This window comes from Mchenga conophoros, linkage group LG15 (assembly GCF_057382185.1).
Source record: "Mchenga conophoros isolate Kocher_MC1m ecotype Shallow Benthic linkage group LG15, M_conophoros_male_GT1.1, whole genome shotgun sequence".
Lineage (NCBI taxonomy): Eukaryota > Metazoa > Chordata > Actinopteri > Cichliformes > Cichlidae > Mchenga > Mchenga conophoros.
In genome coordinates, this window is record NC_140540.1 from 3,681,233 (window position 1) to 3,705,657 (window position 24,425).

At 41.5% G+C, this 24,425-nt stretch overlaps 1 protein-coding gene across 1 annotated transcript; it reads right to left on the minus strand.

The window, feature by feature from the left end:
• Positions 1–4,192: 4,192 nt before the first annotated feature.
• On the minus strand, positions 4,193–17,115 carry LOC146557515 (hormonally up-regulated neu tumor-associated kinase). Its single transcript, XM_085246962.1, has 11 exons — positions 16,799–17,115; positions 14,911–15,033; positions 14,540–14,709; positions 11,376–11,431; positions 11,123–11,261; positions 10,832–10,959; positions 7,903–8,038; positions 7,160–7,337; positions 6,959–7,042; positions 5,427–5,703; positions 4,193–5,337 (listed from the first exon to the last, which is right to left on the minus strand). Exons 1-11 carry the CDS (start codon positions 17,054–17,056, stop codon positions 4,574–4,576), a joined length of 2,313 nt encoding a protein of 770 aa, XP_085103088.1. The 5' UTR covers positions 17,057–17,115; the 3' UTR covers positions 4,193–4,573.
• Between the last annotated feature and the right edge of the window lie 7,310 nt (positions 17,116–24,425).

Consider the following 24,425-nt stretch of genomic DNA (forward strand, 5'->3'; position numbering starts at 1 on the left):
AATCTAACGAGACCACATTGTTGCATAGCAATTTAGTAAAGACAAAGACACTGATCCACAGAGGGTGGTGTGAACAAATGCTAGTTAAGACAAGAAATTTACAATGACTTTATAAATGGGTACAAAGACAAATGAGGAAAGAAGGGAGACTGGAGGGAAATAATGAGTGAAAAAAAGATTTAAGACACATCTGCTGGGTTCAGAAAGCTCACGGCTGCTGTTTCTAATGCTTCTCTAATATTTAACTAACTTAACAAAAAACAGCAAAAGAAGTTGCAGGGAGACAAGTCCAGGCATGTTTGATGTCTGAACAATTTTAACTAAATGAGCACACATGACTAACTGCCCTTGACCACAAGCAACCATCCCTATAGCATCTTACCAAATGGGCCATAACCTTCAGGTGTGTGTTATCTCAGATATTCCCAGGATTGGACGTCCCAGCAAACTCACTTCAAGGTCAGATTATGCAATGCTTTTTAAAAACTCAGGAGCTGCAGCTCAGCAATCGCTGCTAAAGGTGGTTCTACAAGTTATTGAATCATGGATTTTACTTTTCTTGGGACTGCACAGAGTCCTGAGAAAACGTTCTTGTTCTCACGACTGTGCTTGCAGATGTGTTTACAGACAGCTTTAAATGTCACTGAACAGCAGCTGAATAGCATCTTTTTGTGGGTACTCACCCTCTTCATCAGCAGTATGTAAGTATCTGCTTGGGTCCGGTGGCCCTGAGAGGCCAAACGGACTGCAACTTAAGACACCAGCAATAAGAAAAACGCTGCAAAAGCACACAAAACACAACGGAAATTGGAAAAACGAAAACAGAAATAGGAAAAAACACTAGGGAAGTGTTTCTGGGGAGACAATAACCCGACGGACCAATTGCAGGAACCCAAAACATGGTAGGTGTGTTTTATCATGATTCATAAAATACTGATGATGGATTTTTAGGCTAATAGTTAGGCTAACACACTTACCTCTCATCTTTTCTTTCCTCACAAGAGTGATAGATCCTCCACTTCTTTTAAGTGTCTCCCAGCGCAATTCTTAGCATATTTTGGTTCCTGCAACTGGTCCGTCGGATTATTGTTTCCCCATAAACACTTCCCTTGTGCTATTGGCAATCTGTTTTTCCCTATTTCCGTTGTGTTTTGTGTGCTTTTGCAGCGTTTTTCTTATTGCTGGTGTTTTATTAAGTTGCAGTCTGTTTGGCCTCTCCGGGCCACCGTATCCAACAGATGTAAATGTCTCAGAGACCTTATATTACAGCTGTCCATAAAGCATGTATAATCCTGATCTTTTACTATTTCCCATTCCACTTTCAGAAAGTGTGTGTAGTTAGTGCAAAAGACCTCACAGAGCTTCACGTTGACCCTCGGATGTCATTCTGACCTAAATGGACCCTTTTATACCACTGGTTGTGGAAAGTCTAACTTTTCCTGCATGAAGCCAGTAGAGCTTGAACTCTATGTTCTCTAACACCTTTGAAAGCCTTTGTTAATGGCATGATGCTCATCACATGACATTTCCTGTGGCATGCATGCAAATGCAACGTTCCAGTAGCTATGGATACATCTGTAGGTGCAGCATGCATTTTTAATTGAATTTCCATACCACGTTCATCCAAATTGTTGTGCGCATGGTTTATTCAGAATCAGTGTGACTGAAGTCATTTCTAAACGGGTGAGGGTTACCAGTGCTTGTTTACTCACACCAACATTTCCAGCATCCAAAACAAGCATTATGGATCTTTTTATGTTAATTTAATCCAAAGAGCTAATATAGTTTCATTATAGAGTTATACTGAAATAACATATTTTGTTTTCAATGTTATGCACCTTTATTTACATAGGCTTACTTTACTTGGCAGCTTTACTGTTACTCTACTATTGTACAGCTTGAATGTGTGCTCATGTCTGATAACAGTATCAGAGCTTACTGGTTCATATCACTGTTAAGTAGCCAGAGAGGTAACTGGAGTTCGAAATGTATCCAGCTCAGTGGGTTCAATCTGTCCATAGTGGGCACACACAGAACATCCACCTCACCAATACACACACTCGCAAACAAAAGTATCAGATGACGGTCCCTGAATTATTGAGAGCCACCAAGCAGCAACCAGATTCTTCTACATCTTTGTCCTGAATATTAATGATCCGCAGATCCTAGACTTGGGGTGGCACAAGCCAGAGATTTGGGGAGAAAACATTGCTGACTTTTTAAATATACATTTATTTTGCCCGAAACACGAGAATCTCAGGTTAAACCTCACTAAATTTCGACAACCACTAAACAGCTAAATCGGGTGTCAGACGTAATCAGACGTAAACACAAAGCGCGGACCCGACGCTTTCTCACCCGACGGCAGGTACACGGACACGCCGTCGGGGCCGACAGCTCACTGATTCTGATGCGTCGGCGGGTTCGCGCTTTGTGTTTACGACTTTTTTGTGCTCGAGTCTGAAGCTGCAGGTTTTATCACTCTCCAACCAAAACTGATTGAACCAGCAGCCAAAGACGATCCAAACTGCGCTTCAGATTTCGCTTCACATAAACATCGTCACGAAGTCCCTCTGACTTTTGGTGTTTTGCTTCCACCATGATAAAATCACACTTCCTGCACCCTTCAGTGTACTTCAAGAACAGTTTCCCATCTAAAAATCTGTTTTCTGCATTATTGCTTGCTTAAATTTAACTGACTTCCCTGAAGAAAGTCTCATGTCTGCTGTTCAATACTAAAGAAATTTTAACTTTTTAAAATGATGCAAAATTGAAAAATGCTTAGCTGTGTTTCTAATCAAACCTTTGTAACGTTGCTCTGCTTCACTTCAGCAGCATCAGGTAATGTTTATATGTTGGTTCATGGTTTTCTTCCGTTTTTGTTCTACTGCAGAATATTTTGAAGGTTATCTGCTATAAAAAGCCAGGCCGGGAAAATCTCCTTCATCTCCTTCACAGGCATCTGCTGTGATGCTCACACCTCTGATAAAGTCTCGCAAGTGTCAGCTTTCTTTTTATAGATATAAAAATATGGATATGTACTGATAAATGATCAGAATTATAATGCTTCTGACTGTCTGAGGCAAAATTTCTCTGATTCAAATTGAATCGACTCGTGGATCAAATCAGAACCTTGTGAATCAGAGTCTAATTGATTCTAGAAATCAGTGACGATACAGCCCTAATGATAGCTCTGTATATGAAGGTGCATTCAGAACAACAACTTTGTGTCATGTAAGAGCTTAAATTTTATGATTTTAAAGCACAGTAACCTTTAGCATCTGTCAGCCCGATACTAGTCAGGGCGTAAATCATATGGGTGCTTAGTGCCTATAATTTTACCATAATACAGAAACTTTCTGTTTGTCTGTGAACTCCTACTATACAGGAGTTGAACAACCGAAAATGGCGCACAGGTGCACTTCCAAGTCTTCTCATCTTTGCGTCAGTAGGCCCCTGAAGGTTCTTATCTAGATCAGATATTATGATGTCATTATGTTGCAACATGATAATATCACAATACACTAAATTGTGTAGTCATTATGCACTTACAGCACCTTATAATAGCATTTAATTTCATGGCAATAACGTCTAATTTATGACCGCAAAACTTGCATGATGTGTTATGATGTTATAATGTTGCCTAAGAACCAACTAGCAATTTATTAAAATAATAGACATATACTTGCATATACAATGTATTACCCCTGTGCTTTTTTCTACTACCCTTGTCAAGCTTGACTATTTGATTGGCAAGATATTCGTCAATCAAATAGTCACAAACTGATATTTGTTTGTGCTCACAAACATTTTTTATTCCTCTCACCAAGTGAGACATTGGTCCAAAAAAAGCACGACCTGGGGCCGGATAATCGGAAGAAGATGGAGTAAGAAGAGTTAAAGATGAATCTGAGGGATAGATTATTTCCTAAATTAGATTTATAATATATTTCTTGTTATGATCATCATGTTTTCATATTATCACTTCTTTTAACCATGATAATGGTTTAGTGTACATCTGACACAGACCACAAAATAAATAAATAAAAATATTTGTATTCTTTGTGTGACTGTTTTTTTCTTTTCTTATGGCAACAATAACTTTGAAAAAGAAAGCACATAAAAACATTAACCAGTATCAAGGATTGCTTTTACTTTCACTGTCAGTACAAAAATCTATTTCAGAAGAGTGAATACAAACAAAGCAAAAAAATCATCATTTTAAATTCTGCCTTTGACTTTGTGTCAGTGGAGATCAGCACGTCGAAATTCAAGAACAACATGCTTGATAGGTGCTCAGCCAAAGTCTTGTTGATGGACACTGGAGTTGTATGACTTATTGTTAAGAGTTGAAAGCTTTGGCACTGCAGCACTGACCCTGCTGGTGAGAAAAGGCATGAAGAGAACAGCAGAGTGAGAAAGTAATATCGTTAGGATTGTACTTTTCTGTAGCTGCCATTTAAATCTGTTCCAAATAACTGTTTCTCGCTATTATTTCTGTTGACACCAGTATTTACTGAATACTTCTTTAGTTACTGTCCCTGAAATACTATCAGATCCTGTCATCTTTGTGTCAGTAGTCCATGCTGTGTAGCTGACTCTTCCTGTCAGGTTTCCCCTGCAGGCCTGCAGAAAGCAGTGGAAGGTTCAGGTCTGCCACGCGACGCTGGAGAGACGAGCGCAACTGAATTGAGTTCCTCTTGGCTCCATTTATCCCTCCTGCTACTCTCTCTCCTCGTGCTGCAGACAGCTCTTTCCTCCTTCCCCTCTCCTGCCTGAGGTTCTTGAAGACCAGAGTATGTTGTCTTTGTGAGGGGAGAGCAGGAGGTTTAGACCCATTCACGAGGAGTCTCGGGGGCCCGGGTCGGGTCAGCCCTGCCCATGTCATCTTCCTTCCCCGCCCGTCTTTAAGCGCCACGTTGTTGAGGAGTGGGAGGGGGGAAGAGGGCGATGTCTGTGACGCCTCAACAGAACCCAAGTGGCCTCTGTCTGAGGAGTGTGTGGTGCACGTGTCAGTGTCCAGGAGCGTCCTGGGAGACGTGCCGTTCTTCTCGGATGAATAAAACGTCTGCAGCTTCTCCAGTCGCTCATTGATGCTCAGGTGATTAGAATCTTCCTGGCGTCGGGTGCCTTTGAAGCAGTCTGACACGGGGTCTGCAGCACCATCTGACTGAGTAGTCCTGAGCAGGTGCGTATTTCGGACTGGTCTTGACGTGCTAGTATCTCTGATTGGCTCTGCAGGTAAGGGAACTTGGCAAGGGGCGGAGTCACAGAGTTGAGATGTGGAGTTTTTAGGAGGAGAAAGGTGGACGAGTTCCCGGTCTCCAAAAACAGTTACTAAAATACAACGAGATAAAAGTATAGTATAGTTGACATTGTATTATACTGTCACTGCATGCAGCATTTGTATTTAATGCCCTCCTCACCTTCTGCAAACAGTGTCTCTCTGGCATCTAAGGTCTCCTCATCAGTAGCCCTCTCCTCTGCAGACAGAGGTGCAGGGGAAGGAGAGGGGAGATGAGGGGGTAAGGACGGAGAGGCAGAGTGAGGAAGCTGGGGTAGAGAAGGAGAAGGTGACCGATTCTCGTCACCCTCTCTGTGCAGGTTCTCAGTCCTCTTTCTGCTGCTCTTAAATTCACTTGCCTGTTGGTTCCTCAGAGGCTTGCTCAGCTGCTTCAAGCTTTTTTCATTGGTTGGTTCATTCTGAAGGTTGATCAGTGATTGGTTGTCAGGATGATGAAAGAGGAATATAAAACCAACAATACATGTATGATACTGAAACACACTACCTGACACTAGTTTGTACCACAATGTTGCCTTAAAAACTAAAAAAAATTAAAGCCAATGCAAAAAGCATTGCATTATTTAGGACATGGCTACTTTGATTGACAGGTGGTTGCTGCCTCTATCTTTCTGCCCGGTTTCAACTCTGCAGTTTTTGATTTTGATTGTACGCGTGTGTGGTTTCTGGAGTTTTTAGTGCAATTATGTAACAGATATATAATTCGACTTGATGTGTTCATGTAGAGCCAATCGTTGAAGAAGTCTGTACAAAAGAGATGGTGAGAGAAAGGCTGCATTTTGTGTTTTAAGCAGCAATAATTAGCAGCTGTTTGTGTCTGTGGGGTTTACAGAAGCAGCTTGTTAAATAAGCTTGTTGGTGTTAGCAGATATGTTAGCATGTGATCCTCTAATGATAATCACTTTAAGCATATTTGCACTGCACAAGACACTAAATAATGTGGATTGCACAACACTGGTCATTATATTCTTCATTTCCAGTTAATACTTGTACAGCTGCTGTTATTGTGTATATATATATTTATATTTCTTCATACATTCTTATATATTTCTATACTGTGTATTGTGTATTTTGTTGTACAGTTATTTTATTTTCAACTTTAATTCATATATTTGATCTTATTCTTTCCCAGTTAAATTTACCCTTCATTCTAATTTGTGTTGTGCAGTTATTTCATTTTTAACTTTAATTTTTATATTTTATTTTATTCCTTCCTAGTTAAATTTACCCTTTTTAATTTTCATATTTATTTCCTATCTTATTGATAGCCTTTCTTTTTTTCTTTAGGCCACGAGCAGTTGTGTAAGCATTTCACTGCATATCGTACTGTGTATGACTGTGTATGTGACAAATAAAATTTGTATTTGAATTAGAATTTTGAATTTTAATTCTAGACTTTAGTACGGGTCCAAAAACCAGCTGGTAATGTCCGTGTTATATACAGTCTATGTGAATCAAATGAATGAGATGCATGGTCAGTTTTTCTGTGTGGGCTGTTTTTGACTTATATGTTCCTTTATTATGTACTGTAAGCACACATGAGTGGCCCAAATTCAGTTTATACTTAAAATGGATCAAAACTTTATCTGACTGTTGATTGAACCAATATGTCAGGGAGAGTAATAATAGTAGTGAGATGGGCGACCTCAGCATTACCTGTTGTGGAGTCTGGGATTCACTGTTATTCCTCTCTTTCCATGTATTCTTGCTGGGAAGACTCCAGTCGTTATTCTCTAGCTTCTGACAAATTAATCATTGTTGATGCCAAACCATGAATATATCACTTGTACTGATGGTTTTTTGTGTTTCATGTTTTCAGGCCTTTGTGTGTATATCTGTGTGTTATAACGGGAATACCTTGCTGGCTTTGGCTCCTCTCTGACTCCTGTTGAGTCGGCTGAGCAGCAGGTGATAGGAGGCCGTGAGGGCCGAGGGTCGGTTGGTTGTGACCACGTGTATGATTTCAGAGAGGGAATATCCCAGTGTCTCTGTCATGTATTCTAGCACGGTCGAGTTGAGATCCTCTGAAGACAACCTGGAAAACAAGAGAAAGCTTTGGAAAAGGCTCACAAATGAGAAATAGAAGGAAGAAGAAGAAGTGGCTCTAACAGGCCTGTGTGGCAAAGAAAGACTTGGAGCTGAAGGATTTTTGGAGCAGGGCTGCAACGGCTCTCGCTCACAGACTGTGGCATCATTCCTGCGGATTTCGGAAAACGCATTATTTCCAGCAGGAGCCATACATGATTGCATTTCCATTCTGCGTAAAGTGATAAAAGCTTTTTAGTTGTGCTATAATACACAAAGCTGTTACACTGCAGACCACAAAAATGTTCATTTTGTTCTCAGACACGCAGTGATTTCCCTCTTGGTTCTTTTACCCACACTGTAATGTTTGCTGCAGAACTTTCCCTGAGGAGAGGCTTTGTGTCCTCCTTTTCTCTCATGGAACAGATGCACATTCTTATGTTACAGTATAATAACGGTATAAATCATTTCAATCGTTACAAGAAGGGTTCCACTTTTTGCAAACACATTACCATTGTCTTTTGTGTATATTGATGAATTGGATGTGCACCACATGCGTTAAGGTGTGTTTGTACCTGTTTTTATGAGAGAGAGTGTGCAGAGCTTTTTTGGAATAGCCCTCATTTATCCATCTCTCCTCCATGGCAGCTCTAACGCTGGGTCTCTTTGCTGGGTCGGGCTCCAGGAGAGACAACACAAATGACACAGCACCTGCAAAGATGAATCTTTTTAAAACAGGCGATTTCTATATTTGGTTGAGTTTAAATTTTTATTGCCCATTTTCAGAAAGCCGAAGAAATTTACAAGCATTTTCTAACTTCCCATTAATGCATCAGACAGACAGATAGACAGATAGATAGATTTGTCCAGTATATCCACTCTCCTTACTCTGAAAATGTCCAGTAGATCAATAGTGGATCAATGAACTGAACTAAAAGAGCTGTTAAAGGAAGGTCATGGGTAGATTCTCATGAAGGAGGTGATAACTGTTAAAATGTCCTTTTTTCTGCTTTGTGGTCAAGAGAAAAGAGCAGCATTAGACATAGAAATGAGAGGACCTGTGTAGCCAGTGTGCATCAGCTGGTCGTTAATCACAGGCAGGATTGTGGTTACTGTTTGATAAACATCTCATCACAGATGAGCCCAGGGCCGAGAACCATCTTTTCCACTGCTGTTGCAACCTTATAAGTGATACATACTTAGAGTACTGACGACTTAATTTGCTCGCTCTTTGTGACTTGTGAAACTGTATCAGACAGCGAGGAGAGAGGCAGGGTTTCCCTTCAGGAGAACCAATTCAGCCTGTCAGCCTGTGACAGAGAGCTGTTCTGTGGCAGCCAAGCATGGATGATAGTTTGAGTCCAGATGGGGATTCCAGATACGTTTCACAGTGTAAAAGAGCAGATGGGTTCAAGCGGGATGGCTGCCACATTCAAAGACACATCAGCCAAGACTGCTCTGTTCACTTTACTGCTATCAGTTCGCTTTTGGTTCAGAGCCAGACGCCTGTCTCAGCCAGGGACAACTCAATTTGTTTGTAACAGATCAAAGGAAGACACACGATTGATGAATTTTAATCAGTGAATCTGTGGAATCGTCATTCCTCCAGACAACAAACACATAAACTGGCAAACTGGTACAGATGAAAGAAAAAAATATACTTAAGATGAAAGTAGAGAAGCCTAGAAAGAAAATCCTAGAAAGCAAAGATATATAATTTAAAGGATATCACAGAAACAAGCCAGACAAGCATGTAAGCTAAGAAACGGGCCAGTCTTCACCAAATCATGAAGTTCATGAATTACCATGGCTGAAGAGAAAAAGAATCGGTATCATGCATAATTTAAAAACTCTAGAAGCACACAGCCCCATTAGGAGGCAGAATAAAGTCTAAAAGTTAATGTGAATGTCTCAGATGCCCGGCCATGGCAGCGGTACAGCCACTAATCTGATCTTGTCACAGTTTCAGAGCCTCGGAGCTGTGCTGGTTTTCCCCACAGTAACAGGAGCTATGTTTGTTTGCGGTGACATGGCGCCATGACTGAGCGTAATGATGGGACTATGTGTAAGAGAGAGACCAAAATAAAGTAGAGAGAAACAGGACACTGAGGCTGCTGTGGACTTGGCAGAAGACAAGTGGTAGAGGTAAGCAGTTTGTAAAACGTTTCTTTCCTCCGATTTATTATGCTACGACACGTCTAAAGGCAAAAACACGACTTCCATAAAGGTTTAATAAGTATCATCATGTAGACTTGTTTTTATATTGGTTTCAGAATGAATAAACACTTTCAGCTACATCAGCTCATAATATAATCTGGCATTTCTTTGGTATGTCTAAGTCTACTCACTTATTCTCATTCGCTTCATTCTCCAAGACTCAACTTCAGTACTACACTTAACCCAGTGGCTTTTTAATAGTATAAGCCCAATAATCATGGCAGAGGTTCACCAATCTGCAAAAAACTGTGTCTGCAAATTGGGAAACAGTTTCAAAACAATTTCACTAGAAACTGAAGATTTTGAATTCCTCATCATTCGCAGTAAATGTCATCATCAAAAGATTCAGCAAATCTGGAGGAATCTCTGTGTGCAAGGGACAAGTCTGATCTTTGGGCTTCTCAGGTGGCGCTGCATTAAAGATGGGCACAATTCTATCTTGGACATCAATGCACGGGCTCATCAACGCTTCCGGAAATCAAGTGTGTTAACACAGTTCACCATGTCATCCACAAATGCAGGTAAAATCTCTATCATGCAAAGATTTAGAATGGACAAAGACAAAGTGGAAACCTGTTGAAATTTAAAATTATTTTTTGGAAATCATGGACAGCGCACACCTTAGCGCAATGAGTAAAGGAGTCATCTAGCTTGTAATCAGCACTCAGTTGAAATCCTGGATCTCTGATAATATGGATGTCAATCAATGCCTGTGGGATGAAGCGCCTTGAGGCGACTTTTGTTGTGATTTGGCGCTATATAAATAAAATTGAATTGAATTGAATTGAATTGGGCATGATCAATGCTGAAAGATGTATACGCAGGTTTAAGAGCATCCAGATGACATCGTTTTCACGAAAAAAAACCTTGCATATTTCAGCCAGACAACACTAAACTACATACTGCATCTATGCCAACAACATGGCTTCGTAGTAAGAGCCCGGGCGCTGAACTGACCTGTCTGCAATCCAGGTGAAAATATTTAGCACATTATGAAATCTAAAATATGGCAAAGAAGACCCAGGACTGCTCAGAGCCTACAATCCTATTTCAGTCATGAATGAGGCGACTTTCTTCTCCTGAAAGTTCAACAGCAGCTCTCCTCAGTTCCCAGACATTTATGTAGTTAAAAGACGAGGGGGTGCTAACCAGCGGTAAACATAACCCCGTCCCATTTTTTTTTGTCCTACTGTGAATAAAGTTTTGGTTTATGAGATTTTCAAATGATTGCATTCTGTTTAAATACGGTAATGATAGAAGCTTTGTTTCGGTCACTCTGATAGGTACCTTTGCTGATGTCACCGGGGATGCTGCTGATCTCCCCGTTGACCATCTTCTGGTGCAGCTGTTTGATGTTGAACGGCTCAACAGTGAAGGGCAGAGTTCCTGTCAGCATTGCAAACATGCTCACGCCTCTGTAGATACACACAACGGGAAAATGTGAGGAGGCGGTCGACACATTTACATGAAAAATACTGAGAAAATCATTACATAATCGGTTACAACACTATAGAAAAATGTGTTCAATATCCAAGCAGAGAGTTTCTCTGATAGACACACTGAGACTTTCTCACTTACACAGACCACACATCCACTTTGGGTCCATACTTCCTGTGAGCGAGGAGCTCCGGGGCGGCGTAGGCTGGACTTCCGCACTGGGTGCTGAGGAGCTCCAGAGATAAAGAGTCAGTCTTCAGGGTGTTACTCAGGCCAAAGTCTGTGGGAGAAATCATCATCTTACAGCAAAGTTCTTTTCAGAAATTTTAGATAGCTAAAACAGTTTAGCGTAAATAATTGAAATCAGTATGTTAGTGACGAAACTACAACATACCCACAATCTTTATATTGTTGTGTTCATCCAGAAGGAAGTTTTCGATCTTTAAATCTCTGAAAATAGGGGAGAAGGAAAATAAGAGACAAATCGGTTAGGTCTCAAAGGAAGAATGTGGTTCATAGTAGCATTTTTATAAGGCTCTGTCCTTAATCCTACAGGAATTTCTAGTTATTTTTCTCCACACAGTGCTGATGAGTGTTCTGGGGCAATTTACTTGACAGACATCATGGTGGTTGCTCAGAACTCCAACACTAAGCTTTTTCTGTGTATTTATAGATGACCAGATGAGATGGGATCAGACTGGACCCACAGAAGCAAAAGGAATAACCCAAACGCTAAATTTGGGTTTGGGTAGAGCTCAAGCTTTTGGAAAAAATCCTCAAAAAGAGAGTTTTTGTCAGAATAATCTCCTCTGGTGATTATGTTTTAGAAAAGAAGCTAATCGCCCAAACTTAAAAGCCTGCACTCGATTTTCAAATCAATTCACGTCACCTTTTTCTGACTTATCTCTTATTCTTTACCAAAATACCATATCTCTGTTCACCTGAAAAAGTTGCTTCATTCCCCTGAAAGTACCCCAGCCTCACCACCAACCACACTGAATGCACTAAAACTACCAAGCTAAATGAAAATCTGCGGTCAGGAGCGAGAGAGCCCCTATAAACTACAGCCTGGGAATCCGCCATGCTCCTTTCATCTGCCTTCATCTAACCAAAAATCCAGAAAACCCTGCTCACACAACCCGAGACAAGTTCAAAGAGAGGCGGAGGAAGAAAGAGAGAAAAAAGAGCAAGAGAGAGCGAGAGCAGACATTGTCATAAAGGAGAAAATGTATGCGGTGAACCTATTGAACGTGGGTGGCAGGAGGTGCGTTTAAGTGCAAAATTTCCATTTATTTCCAGTTTAATCATCTCTGTGTGGCATTGTGGTGCAGTGTGTGTGCGCGCGCGCGCGTGAGCGAGTGCGTGCGTGTAGGTGAGCGCGTGGGTGTGTGTGACAGAAAGAGGTGCCATTGAAGGGTTGAGAGCGACGTCGTTGAGGGACTTCATTAGAGAGGAAGTCCATGATGTTGTGATGATGTGTGAATCATGGCGCCGGCGCAGGATGATGAGGTCATTGCCTGGTAATCACATTCCCACCTTCAGAGGAGCCAAGGTCTTAAACCAAAGCGCAGAGCTGTGCATAATGTGTGCGGCTGTTTTGCAAGTGTGTGTGTGAGAGACTATTGAGTCTCTAACACCTACACGTACTTAAATACCACTAAAATAAAACTCTCATCTCCCACACCGCGCTGTGCCCAGCACTTCCTCCTCTGTAGGCTGTTAATGTCCTGCAAACTTCTTTCTGCGTGTATATGCATGCTTTTTCAAGATGTGTGTATGAATCATAAAGCTTTGAACCATATAAACAACTTTTTGTTTTGATCCGTTTTTTAATTCTCTCTCTTTTTTTCCACCTTTTTAAAAATAAATATCTTTGACCAATCGGCTCAACAAGAATATTTTCTTAGTAATTTTCGATTGGTAGGATTTTCTACTCGCCTATCAAACATGCTTTAGGAGATCACATGTCAAAGGCCATATGAGATTCAAATTTGGCACTAAATTCTAAATGTACTCAAAAGTGATCAGGTTTGGGGGTCACTGTGGCCTCACAGCTGGTTGCCCAAAAGCTTTCTTTTCTTTTCTTTCTATGATTCTGAGCTTTAGTTGGAGTCGGGCACAAAACCAGGTATGAGTTAAAATGTTAAAGTGGACTTACTACAGTAATTTCCGCCCCCTTTATTTTATTGGCGGGCTCTACTAGAGCAGCTTTGCATGATTCACAGTTTAAAATAATCCATATTTATTCTATAATGGGTCTTTATACAGCCCCATCAGTTCACTGTCCACCTGACACAGGCCATTTTATCTCCTTTAAAACCAACTTTCCTCTGACTGGCTCTCCCTCATCAACAAATATTTAACACCACTTGCAGGCAGCTGCCATCCTTAAAGTGGCTTCGGTGTGACAAGACACTGATTAAACGGTCATAAGATAGCATCAGTCTGCTATCAGGTGACTGAGTGATTACATCCAATCTGTGATAAATCTGTGAACATTGCAAACCTGTTGCCATCTACACAGAAATTCAAATTCCAGCCAGAAACTCAGTAATCTGAAAGGGAAGTTCAGAATTTCCTCCACAAGTAGATACACAGTTGCTGCAGGACTGTGATTTAAATGCTAAATGAGGTACATGTACAGCAACCTTGCTTTTATTGGGAGTAGAGCACAGAGTAGAATACAGCTGGCAACCAGATGATCTGAGTTCCCTAATGTAAAGAGCAGACAGGCAAGTTATTGGGAACATATTGGGAATTGTCTGCATTAATAAATTAGGCAACAGTTATTTGCAAACCTGTGCCAACCTATCTGAGAGTGACTGCAGTCACTCCAAGTTAGACAATTCTTTAGAGACAGGTTGCCTCCCAGCAGGTGACCTGTGCAGTCGCTGTGCGATCAACACTGGTTGCAACCAGTTTGTTGTTGCAACTGCTTGTAACTGGTTGTAGAATGTGAAAACATTTTGTGCAATCATTTTCCTAATCACAGGGAGGTTCCTGTTCCATGTTTTGCATATATATTTATATAGCAGGTGACCTGGACCTACTGTGTTCACAGTCAGAGAGATAGAAGGAGATTTTTCATTATTTGATCACCAGCTAAGCTGTTGATTGTTCATCATCATCATCATTTTCATTAGTATCATCATCATTACATCATCGGTTGCATTTTAGTATAAAGAGATACCATTTGCAGCATGTTTAGAAGCTCTAAATAACATCTGTTGTATTGCTTTGACATCAGTTTTACTCGATGAGAGACTTAAAGCCGATTGTAGTAATATAACAATTTGACAACTGTTCAAAAAGCATTTGATCTTTTCTCTATGCAAATGAGTGAACTGTGAACGATGCAATGGAGTAAATCCACCTATTTACTATGAAGACTAGATAAAGACATGGAGCAGAGTCAGAAGCCTTCTAAAATTGTAGATGAGATCTGCCTCGAAGGCATACATGCTCCTCCTGTGTGTGTGTGTGTGTGTGTGTGTGTGTGTGTGTGTGTGTGTGTGCGTGCGTGCGTGCGTGCGTGCGTGCGTGCGTGCGTGTAGCGACCTGTGCACGATGCCGTGTTTGTGCAGGTGTTCCACAGCAGAGAGGATCTGTCGGGTGTAGCGCCGCACCTCCCGCTCCTCCAGCCTCTTCCTCTCACAGATCCTGTCCATCAGGTCTCCTCCAGCACAGAGCTCCATAACCATGTAGTAACTGTTCTCAGTCTCCAGAGTCTGACGCACAGGATTATTCATATGTGGTTCACAGCAGATATAAAATAACCTTTCAATTACTGTCTGCAATCAACATCTACCACTGAGATAGAAATATGTCTCTGGATTCATGTATGTGTATTTCTGATGATGTTAATGGTTGATGGGTGAATATGTACTTGTTGTTGTTGTTGTTGTGATTTTTTATTTTCATGTCTTTACCTCCAGCAGAACTACAATATGAGGGTGTCGCACCATCTGATGAATGCGAGGCTCCCTCTTCATGTTCTTCTGTACATAGGAGTCCTGTCGTGCTTTTTTTTTGTCTATCACCTTAATGGCTACCTGAGAACAAACATGCACACATGCACATTCTTTTGTTTTGTTGTTTTTGCCAGAAATCAACAGAAATTTACACAAAGACACTTTGCTTTATATAGAAAATAGATTAAAATGTTCACAGGTGACTGTAAGAAAACCTGATATTTATTATGACCAACATGTAACACACTTAAGTTGAAATTTCAGAGGCTTATTTTAAGGAAGTAGGGTGCGTAGGTCTGTCACTTTTTGTGTCTGCATTTTCTCCACTCATCCAGAGGTTTGAGCCAACGGCCTATAGTCATGAACCCTTCAAAAGCTCAGGATACGGACTGCTCTGAACGCTCGAGTTTAGATTTTTGCCACTTAGTATGATGCCAGAGAGAGAATATCCTTAATATGGTGATCTCAGGAACTGGCTGTGAGCACTGCAGCTCCACCCACCTGCTGTTCAGTATAAGAAGCAGCCAAACAGAAAAGAATTGGCCTAAAGGGAGAATGAAGGGAAAGCTACACGTAGACTCATTGTAAGATTAATAAGGATTATTGTAAACTGTGACTCATATAAAACTACTTTAATAGGGTGAAACAACAACACTAAGTTGGAAATGAGAAAAAATATTTAAATATTTGGTAACAACAGCATTTGTGCTCGGTACAACTATTTTTCCTCAGAATAACGATCGTGGCAAACAAGCACATTTAAAATGGACTAAAACTGAATATCAAAATTAAAATGAAATAAAATAATACCCTCCTCCCCCAAAAATAAAAAACACAACTAAGTGAAACAATATCCTGCACTCTTTCTTTTTATAAAAAAGAAAAACTTTTGAAAGTGAACTAAAAAGAAAATTTGAAAACGAAACAACCAAAATAGTCTGCAAAGACAAACAAAGTAAATGTTTTATTTATTAAAAAATGATGCATCTTGGACACGTAGCACCGTTGGTTTAAATAGCAGTTAAGATCAAAAGGGCTCATTTTATTACCAAATCTGTGTCTTACTGCATGCGTGAGTTTCTGTGTCATAAACATGTAACATTTCTGGCTTAGGTCAACAAAACATTTCCAGAGAAATCCAAAGGCCCCCAGCAGTGGATGCTTGCAGGTTTACAGTTTTCACCTTAACACAGTATCTACCTGCAGAGGGTAAACTGGGTTAAGAGGAACAACAACCCCCCAGATGAGTTTGGCCATCGCTAAGGCAACCAGGTCAGGTACATTGCCAGGGTCAGCGACTCGGTGACCGGTGAAAGTTACACTTATGGATACACACAAACACATTAATGAAACACATGCACAGTCTCGCCTGCACAGTGAGTGCAGATGGATTGCCATATCACCAAAAATAGATGTGGAAGACACAGAGTACTTACAAACATGCAAATTCATGTTTTTTGTTAATCTGAAAGAGCGCCGATTCTAACATCAGTCTGCACTTTTTAAAGGAACCAACGACAGACATATTGCACAGAAACAGATGCATTTCAGACCTCTTAAATCTGCTGAGCAAATGTTGTCTTGTAAAACCCCTCATAGTCATGAAATAAGCAGTTATGGATGAATCTGACTGAGTTCTGTGCACATAACAAGAATAATAACAGACTACTACGTTCTTTAAACCCAAGAGTGTATAATTATCAGTTACAAGGCACTAGTTGTAAGCATGTAATCATAATCTTGTATGTGTGTGATCTTTTTCTTTGCCAGTGTGCCACCCCACCAGTCAGTGACATGTCACTTCATGTCTGCTCTCTAATTGTCAAATTGGAGAGAAAGCACTGACCTTTTCCCCTGTGCTGATATGCAGCCCCTCCATCACTTTGGCAAATGAGCCCTTGTTGATCATTTTCCCCACCAAGTAGGATCCAACCCGTTTGGAGTGGGGGAAGCTGCGCAGCAGCTCTCTGGGGACCTTCAGGGAGGGCAGAGGCAGCCTCTGCCGGCCCAGCCCAGAGGCTTCCCACTGGGACACCCCGCGCTCCCCTACGCCCCCTCCCTCGGCAACCATGTCCAGAGCAGGCTTCACCGCAGCAGCTGGCATCCCGGACAAGGCCCGGGCCCCATGTGGCCTCCCCTTGCGCTCACAATCGAATCCAAAAACAGGACAGTCCTTACAGAACGGACATGCTAACACACAAATGCACACAAACAGACACACAATGCTGGAGTTTAACCACAGCAGGCAAAACTGAAGTAAAACTCAAATCCTTAATCAGCAAGAGGCGTCTTCAAATGCAGATTTCTGTTGTCCACTCTCGGGTGAGCATATCCTTTTGTTCCAACTGTCTGATGTACGACTCCTCTTTTCTTCTTTCTTTCTTTTGCCTTTTAACAAGTGCAAATGCCTCAAAGTGTCATTCAGCTGTTCACCCGGCTCCTCTCTTGTTCTCTCACTCTGCCTGTCCCTGCCCGATAGTGGATGATTAACCGTTGTGTTCTTAGGTCAGCTCCAGTGATGAGGAAGACATTCTACACCTAAATTACCCCCCCTCCTGCACCAAGGTACACACGGATACTCGCAGTTACACAGTGACCGTTTAAAATGATCTTAGTTAGCGTTCTTGATCGGCTCTTTTTCTACTTCAGTCCATTTCGGTTTCACTTCAGACACATAGAAAAATTTGTGTTAACTGTACAAAAAGGTCAGGGGATTGATTGTAAGTGTTTAAATTAGTAATAAGTGTTGGAAGCCTAAAGCTTCATTATTAGCTGAAAATTCAGCTGATGATCCAGAATTTGTTTTAATTTGTTTCCACAAGTTCTTTCATGGATTGTAAAGATCTGGAGAAACTGTTCTGATGCTAAAAGTTAAATGAGAAGACACTCTTTGTGTGTAAACATACTAAATACAAAGCTAGAGCCCGAATTTAGAAAGCCTTAGAAGTGCTACAAGGTAGATTAGCTAGAGCTATGCTAGCTTTCTCTCTTGGTCTAGCTCTTTAGGCTCCGGCTCTGCTAAGCTTATCAAAGCTATGTTAATATCAAATAATATAAGACATGAAAAATCAGTCATCTTATTAAGGCGACTGCCCCTCCCTGAGCCTGGTTCTGCTGGAGTTTTCTTCCGATTAAAAGGACGTTTTTCCTTCCCACTGTCGTGTTTGCTCATAGGGGGTCAAATGATTGTTGGGGTTTTCTCTGTTTTCTCTGTATTGTTGTAGGGCTTACAATTATATCTTACAATATAAAGCACCTTGAGGCAACTGCTGTTGTGATTTGGTGCAATATAAATAAAACTGAATTGAATTGGATTGAATTAAAGCCAAGAATCAAACTAACCTAGTTCCCCAAAATATCCAGCAACATGTGTCAACATACTTGTCACATACAGTAGTTGATACATTAGTGAATTCAATTCAGTTCAATTTTATTTATACAGCACCAAGTCACAACAACAGTCACCTGAAGGAGCTGTATGTTGTAAGGTAGAACCTACAATAAGACATACAGAGAAAAACCTAACAATCATCTGACCCCCTATGAGCAAGCACTTTGGCAACAGTGGGAAGGGAAAGCTCCTTTTTAACAGGAAGAAACCTCCGACAGAACCAGGCTCAGGGAGGGGCGGGGCCATCTGCTGCGACAGGTTGGGGTGAGAGAAGGAAGACAGGATAAAGACATGCTGTGGAAGAGAGACAGAGATTAATAACAAGTATGATTCAATGCAGAGAGGTCTGTTAATACATAGTGAGTGAGAAAGGTGACTGAAAAAGAAATACTCAATGCATCATGGGAATCCCCCAATTCATTTTGGCTAATTAGAGAGAGCAAGTTAACAATGCGAAAACATCCCCTGTCAATCATAACTGTTAATATCAGTACTGACTTCTTACAGGAAATCTGTGCTAAAGCTACACTGTAGACATGCTCTATCTGCAAACCTCTCTGACACCCTGCGCCATAACCCGACGTGCACCCACCTGGAAATGCAACCACTCATCACTGAAAGCATAGCCAGCAACTGCTGTGATTGGCCTGTTTTTGAATTTATCAGTGAGAAATAACAATCATTGCCTCAATGTAAGGACTCACAGATACAGTTGGAGGGGTCTGCTGAAGTCAAATCAGAATGCATGTGAGGGAATGTAAAACGTGACAAAACGTGAGAAACGAGAGAAACAAAGTGAGCACAACAAAGAGTCGGGGGGAATACCAGAGTTTTATTTGTTTCTATTGTGCACATAAAACACTGGGACACGACCACAGGGTAATTAACACATAACACACCACACAAAAGTATGAATGCTGGTAACGTCATCGGCCACTTAGGTAGGTTACCTCGAGAAAGGATTCCCTACAAAAGTGTTATTTAGATGTTCGAGGTCTTTTGTTTGGCACAGAGAGGTGAGAGGTCAACAACAAATCCCCCCCCCCCCCCCCCCCCCGCCCCCTCTCCTCCAGTCTTTCGCCAAATGGCTTGCTTGAAATCTCTAAATCAAAGAAGATATTTACAGGCCAAATCCCACGAATTGAATCAAAGCCTGTGTAAGAAACCAAATCATAAATGAGAACAATGATTTCCAGTGAAAACAGCAGTTAGAAGGGCTTCAAGTCTTGTACTGACTCAGTGATACAATACTTGCTAAAGAAAAAGGTCATCATTAAAGTGTGTGTCTGCTTTTCTGCTACTCTGTGCATTAAGGCGCACGTCTGTTTGCAAGTAGGGGTCAGATTGCACTGTATTGGCACTGGATACTTCCTCACTCAGCTGATGAAAACAGGGATATAGCCTTAGATCGGCCATGTAACCCAATACACTTGCGCGCACACACACACACACACACAACCTTACGCAACCTTTAATTGAGCGCCTGCAGTAACCAAGTGAAGCCTCTATGGTTACTTTGCCTTAAAAGTGGTTACACTGTATAATTTGATTTGGCATTTTGACCAAACGACATGACAGCCTGTCGTTAAACTCGCTGTGATCACAATCAGCACACCTCGTCTCCCATTAGGTTACCATGCCAACATTTTTTTAAAAAGAGCCAACTGGGGGCGCATAGTTATTACACTGGAATGAAGGTTTTGTTTTTTTCTAGAATATTTTGAAAACAAGACAAAAATATGAAATCAAAGCCCATCAGTGCATAAATATGTCTGTGCATACTTACACGCCAGGAGCACTACACTTCATAAACGGGTCTTTAGGCCCTGGCATGTGTGCGGGACGAGGTGTTAACACACCCTCCCTAACGCTGGGAAAGGGTGTCAAGCTGGATATGGCTCTGTGCTGGATGAACACAGGGAAAGAAAGAGAAGGGAAGAAAGTGTGCCAACGGGAGGAAGCTGCATACATCCCTGAGAAAGTGAAGGACGACGGACCGGAAATGAGTGAAAACCGACAACTAGACACAGAGACGGGATGAGTGAGAAGGAGAGAAACCAAGCTTCACAACTGCAAAACAAATGTGAATTAATAAGCCCTCGAGAGACTTTTTATATAACCTCAGCCCCTGCCATGCCTAAATGTTTTGCAGAGGCTTTTCTGTGTGTATAAGTGTGTGTGTGTGTTAATGTGTGTGTTTCCATGGTTCAGAAAAGGTCATTCTCACTGCCAGCGAGTACAGTCTATTTGTGTGTGTGCATTTTATGAGATCGCACATATTTGCCAGTTTTCTAGAAGTACCGCGATGCGTGTATGTTTTTAAAATGATGCATCGACACACATGCATGCATGTAAACTTCGTTTACATGCACGGCAGTATAATTAGGTGTATAACATAGTCCAGTGTGTGTGTGTGCAGCGTTGGTGCACAGGAATGCTGGCTTGCCTGTAAGACTTGGCGAGCTTCTCGGCGGTCACATTAAATGAGAAGAGAAACCCCCTTCTGCTTCCTGCCTGTAATAAATGGATCCCCAGCAACCATTAAGGCATATTTTAACACCAAATAACTCCCCCAAACCACACTAGAACAGACACGACCCCCACCCTCTCACCATCTCCTCACTCCTCACTCTGTTTCCTATTCTTTCACTTCTACTACCGCTGCCACTTCTGTACAAAAAAAGGCGCTTGTTGTAAAAATAAGCTCCTGCGTGATGAACTTCACAGTCACACAGTTTGAGTGTTTCATGAAAGTCGCGACGGTGGCCGTTCTTGCACTGACTGCCCCTTGTTTAAATGTTTTAATTCGACTGTTTTGAGCCTAAACAAGAAGATGAAATCCACATATTATCTCTGAAAGTTCAAGTCTGTATTGCACAATACAAAAATTTGCATGCAAAAAACAGTGAATGTAACAAAATGTGGAGGAAAACGGCGGAAAGCAACACATCTAAATTGTGAGAGAAGAATACAAGAAACATGTGATGCTAATGCATTTATGTAATTACAGAGTATGTTGAAAGGACGACTGCAAAGTGTGTAAATGATTAAAGTAAAAACAAATCACATGGATTCTGCAAATGATTGAACTAGAACTGTAGATTTGTGCAGTTCAGAATATGCCCGTGAAAAAACAAACTCATGATTTATTATTTTAACACTACATAAATTAATCCACTTCAAGGTGTTTTACTGCATGCGTCCAAACATGCAGTAAAATATAAAACACGACAGCTCTCACGTGTAACTATAGACTTTGCGGCTTCTAGACTGTTTGTGATATTTAATGATTTAATGTTATGAGTCACAAGTTAACCCCCTTGAGATTTGTTGACTGGTCTTATGAAGCCGTAAGGACTGAAATATAGAATTTGGTCTCACATAGTTATCCGCTGTCCTATGCAGGAAGAAGCACTGAGCTACAGATTGCTGCAGAGATTGCAAACTGAGTTTTTGCTTGTTCATGTGACTCTCAGATTGCATATATAATAAAATAACATGACATTGCACAGTTAAGACATTCCAACAGGTCCTCTGTCTCACCTCTGTGAGTGTTGCCAGAGCTGCTGTCGATGTCTGCCCCCAAGTGGATGTAGGAAACTCGTGCAACAGCCCCACCTGCAAATCCATCCACGCAATTTCATTGCAGATAATAGAAGCAAGACTAGTGTTCCTCTTTTTCTCCAATCTGTCTGCTTTCTTTCTTTGTCTCTGTCTTTCGATAACAGACTTTTCCTCCTCCTGAGCCAAAAAATCCTGAGTCATTAGCTACATTTGTAGTGATGGAGTCTAAATGTGTTTAAGATTACGCTGAGAAAATGAACTGCTAGTGTCTGTTTCAATCTTTACAAGCTTTCACACTCACCACCTGCATACCCACAGCTGACTGAACAGTGTTTCACATGATGACACTCATCATGTGAGGAAGTACAGGAGGGTAGTCCTGCTTGTGAGGAGTAAACATCACTTACTCATACTGTTTAATGGCACGCAATGATCAGATTGCAAGGGAGTGATGAAATGTCAAAACCAGGAGACCAAGAAGGTCTTATTCATACACTTTCAATCCACTGCTGTTAAAGAAACAGCATGTGACGATGTCACTGTCTAATCCTGAATTATCACTTCAGTTTGTCACTACATAGGAGCGAGGAAACAGCCGGCTGTTAATCCCAGATGACTTCATCAGTGGAAGCAGCCTCCTTGACGTGTCATCATCAGTCAGTGCAGCGAAGCAGGCTTAGCGTGTCATCAGTCAGCGCCTGCATGCTGCTGTGGGTTAAACCTCACATGTTTTGCGGTCTTTGCCTCTGTGACGATGATTAGAAATGGTTTTGCACGGTTTCTAAACAGACAACGACGAGCCGGACTCTAAGACCTTAAGCCGTGTGTCTCCCACATCATACGTATTGTGACAGCAGACCAGAGACCAAACCATTGCTGCCCACAGAAACATTTCAATGAGATCAGGTTGCTTCAGCAGTGAATTCAACCAGAAATTGTAGTAAATTACGTCTCCGAACAGTGGGGGGGGAAACGTGTTTGGTGAGCACATACTGCGCCAATACAAACTGAAACAAAGAAAGGACGGATAAAAAAAAATAACTCCGGATTTAAGGCTGTCTTGGACTCTTAACTAAAGTCTACACAAAGACAGAGATGCTGAAGTATTTCAGTGTCAGGCAGTCTTGTCTGTGGTATCACAAATGAGTTGCAGTCTAAAAAAAAAAAAAAAAGACGTCACGAGTACCGCCCAACCTAAATCATTTTATCAAATTTCATTTTTTATCCCCAAACTGTTAAAATTAAAGACTTTAAATAATATAAGTCAGACTCGAAAATGTGTAAAATCTCTCTGAAAATGAAGACGCTACGCTGTGTTAAATTCTTGATGAAAAGTAGGCTTTTGTTTTTAGATTTTACTGACAGTAAAGTCCTTTTGTACACACACACAGACACACAAACACAATACATTTCCATAAAAAAATCCTTTCCCAGAGCCTCAGTATATCGCACTCTGTTAATCCCACACAATCCTGACCAAGCCTGAAATGGGAGTTTGTGTCACGGGTGGTTTAAAGGTTTTCTACTGTCAACAAAACACCGACGGGAGACAGAGAGAGAAAGTGGGAGAGAGGGGGACAGCTCTAATAAAAATACATAAAGAAAAGGATGAAAAAGGAGCCCACCCCTTTGAGCTGAAAGGCTGAAAATGGTGCGTTGTAACAGCTAAAAGTACACTCCCACCCTTGCTAATATGGACCGTGTGTGTCAGTGCCTGAGCGCTTATGCCCAGATGTGTGTCCATGTGTGGCTGCGCGTGGATGTGTGTGTGTGTTTATGTGCAGATTCGTGCTTGTGTGCGCTGTAGCTGCCTGCTGTGCCGCTCCTAAATTGAAACGTGAAAGAAATGTGTTGGAAGGTGATGACAAGAGTGAAGTGAACCAGTCGTTTCCTGAAGGCTCGGGCCAGATGTGCTGCACACAGAGACTCAGAATTCTGCAGCACATTTCTGCTTAATAACCAGGATATTTAACCAGGGGAGGCGGGAAGACGGAGGGTGGCAGGGACCGCGGGGGTTTTTGCGCATGTGTGCTTACCTGCATGCATAAATATATGTGTGCACATTGTTTGTTTTTGCTTAGGAAATGAGTTTGTGTGGGTGGGTGTGCTTCTTAGGGGTGCATCACACACACACACATACACACAAAGTGTGGTTTATTGCTTTTATTGGAGTTTTTGAGGCTGCAGCACTGCAGAAAGTGAAGGAAGGAGAGAGAGGAGGAGCTAGATGGACTGATGGACACACCTCCAATCGCCACTCAGGACACACAGACACACACATACACACAAACACTGGGTCTATTCCATACTGTAGTCAGCTACTGACCACAATGCCCGCCACTTCCTCTGGGAGCAAGCCCTGGCGCCTAGAATAACAAAGAAAATATTCAGCTCCATACTGTCTGATGTCTTAATATTTCCAACCCTTCTGTTCTCATATACGCATGATTCATGGATTATAACTTAGAAATACAATCAGATCCTTTTCCAGTGATCCTTCTGCCAGTTCAATAAAGCT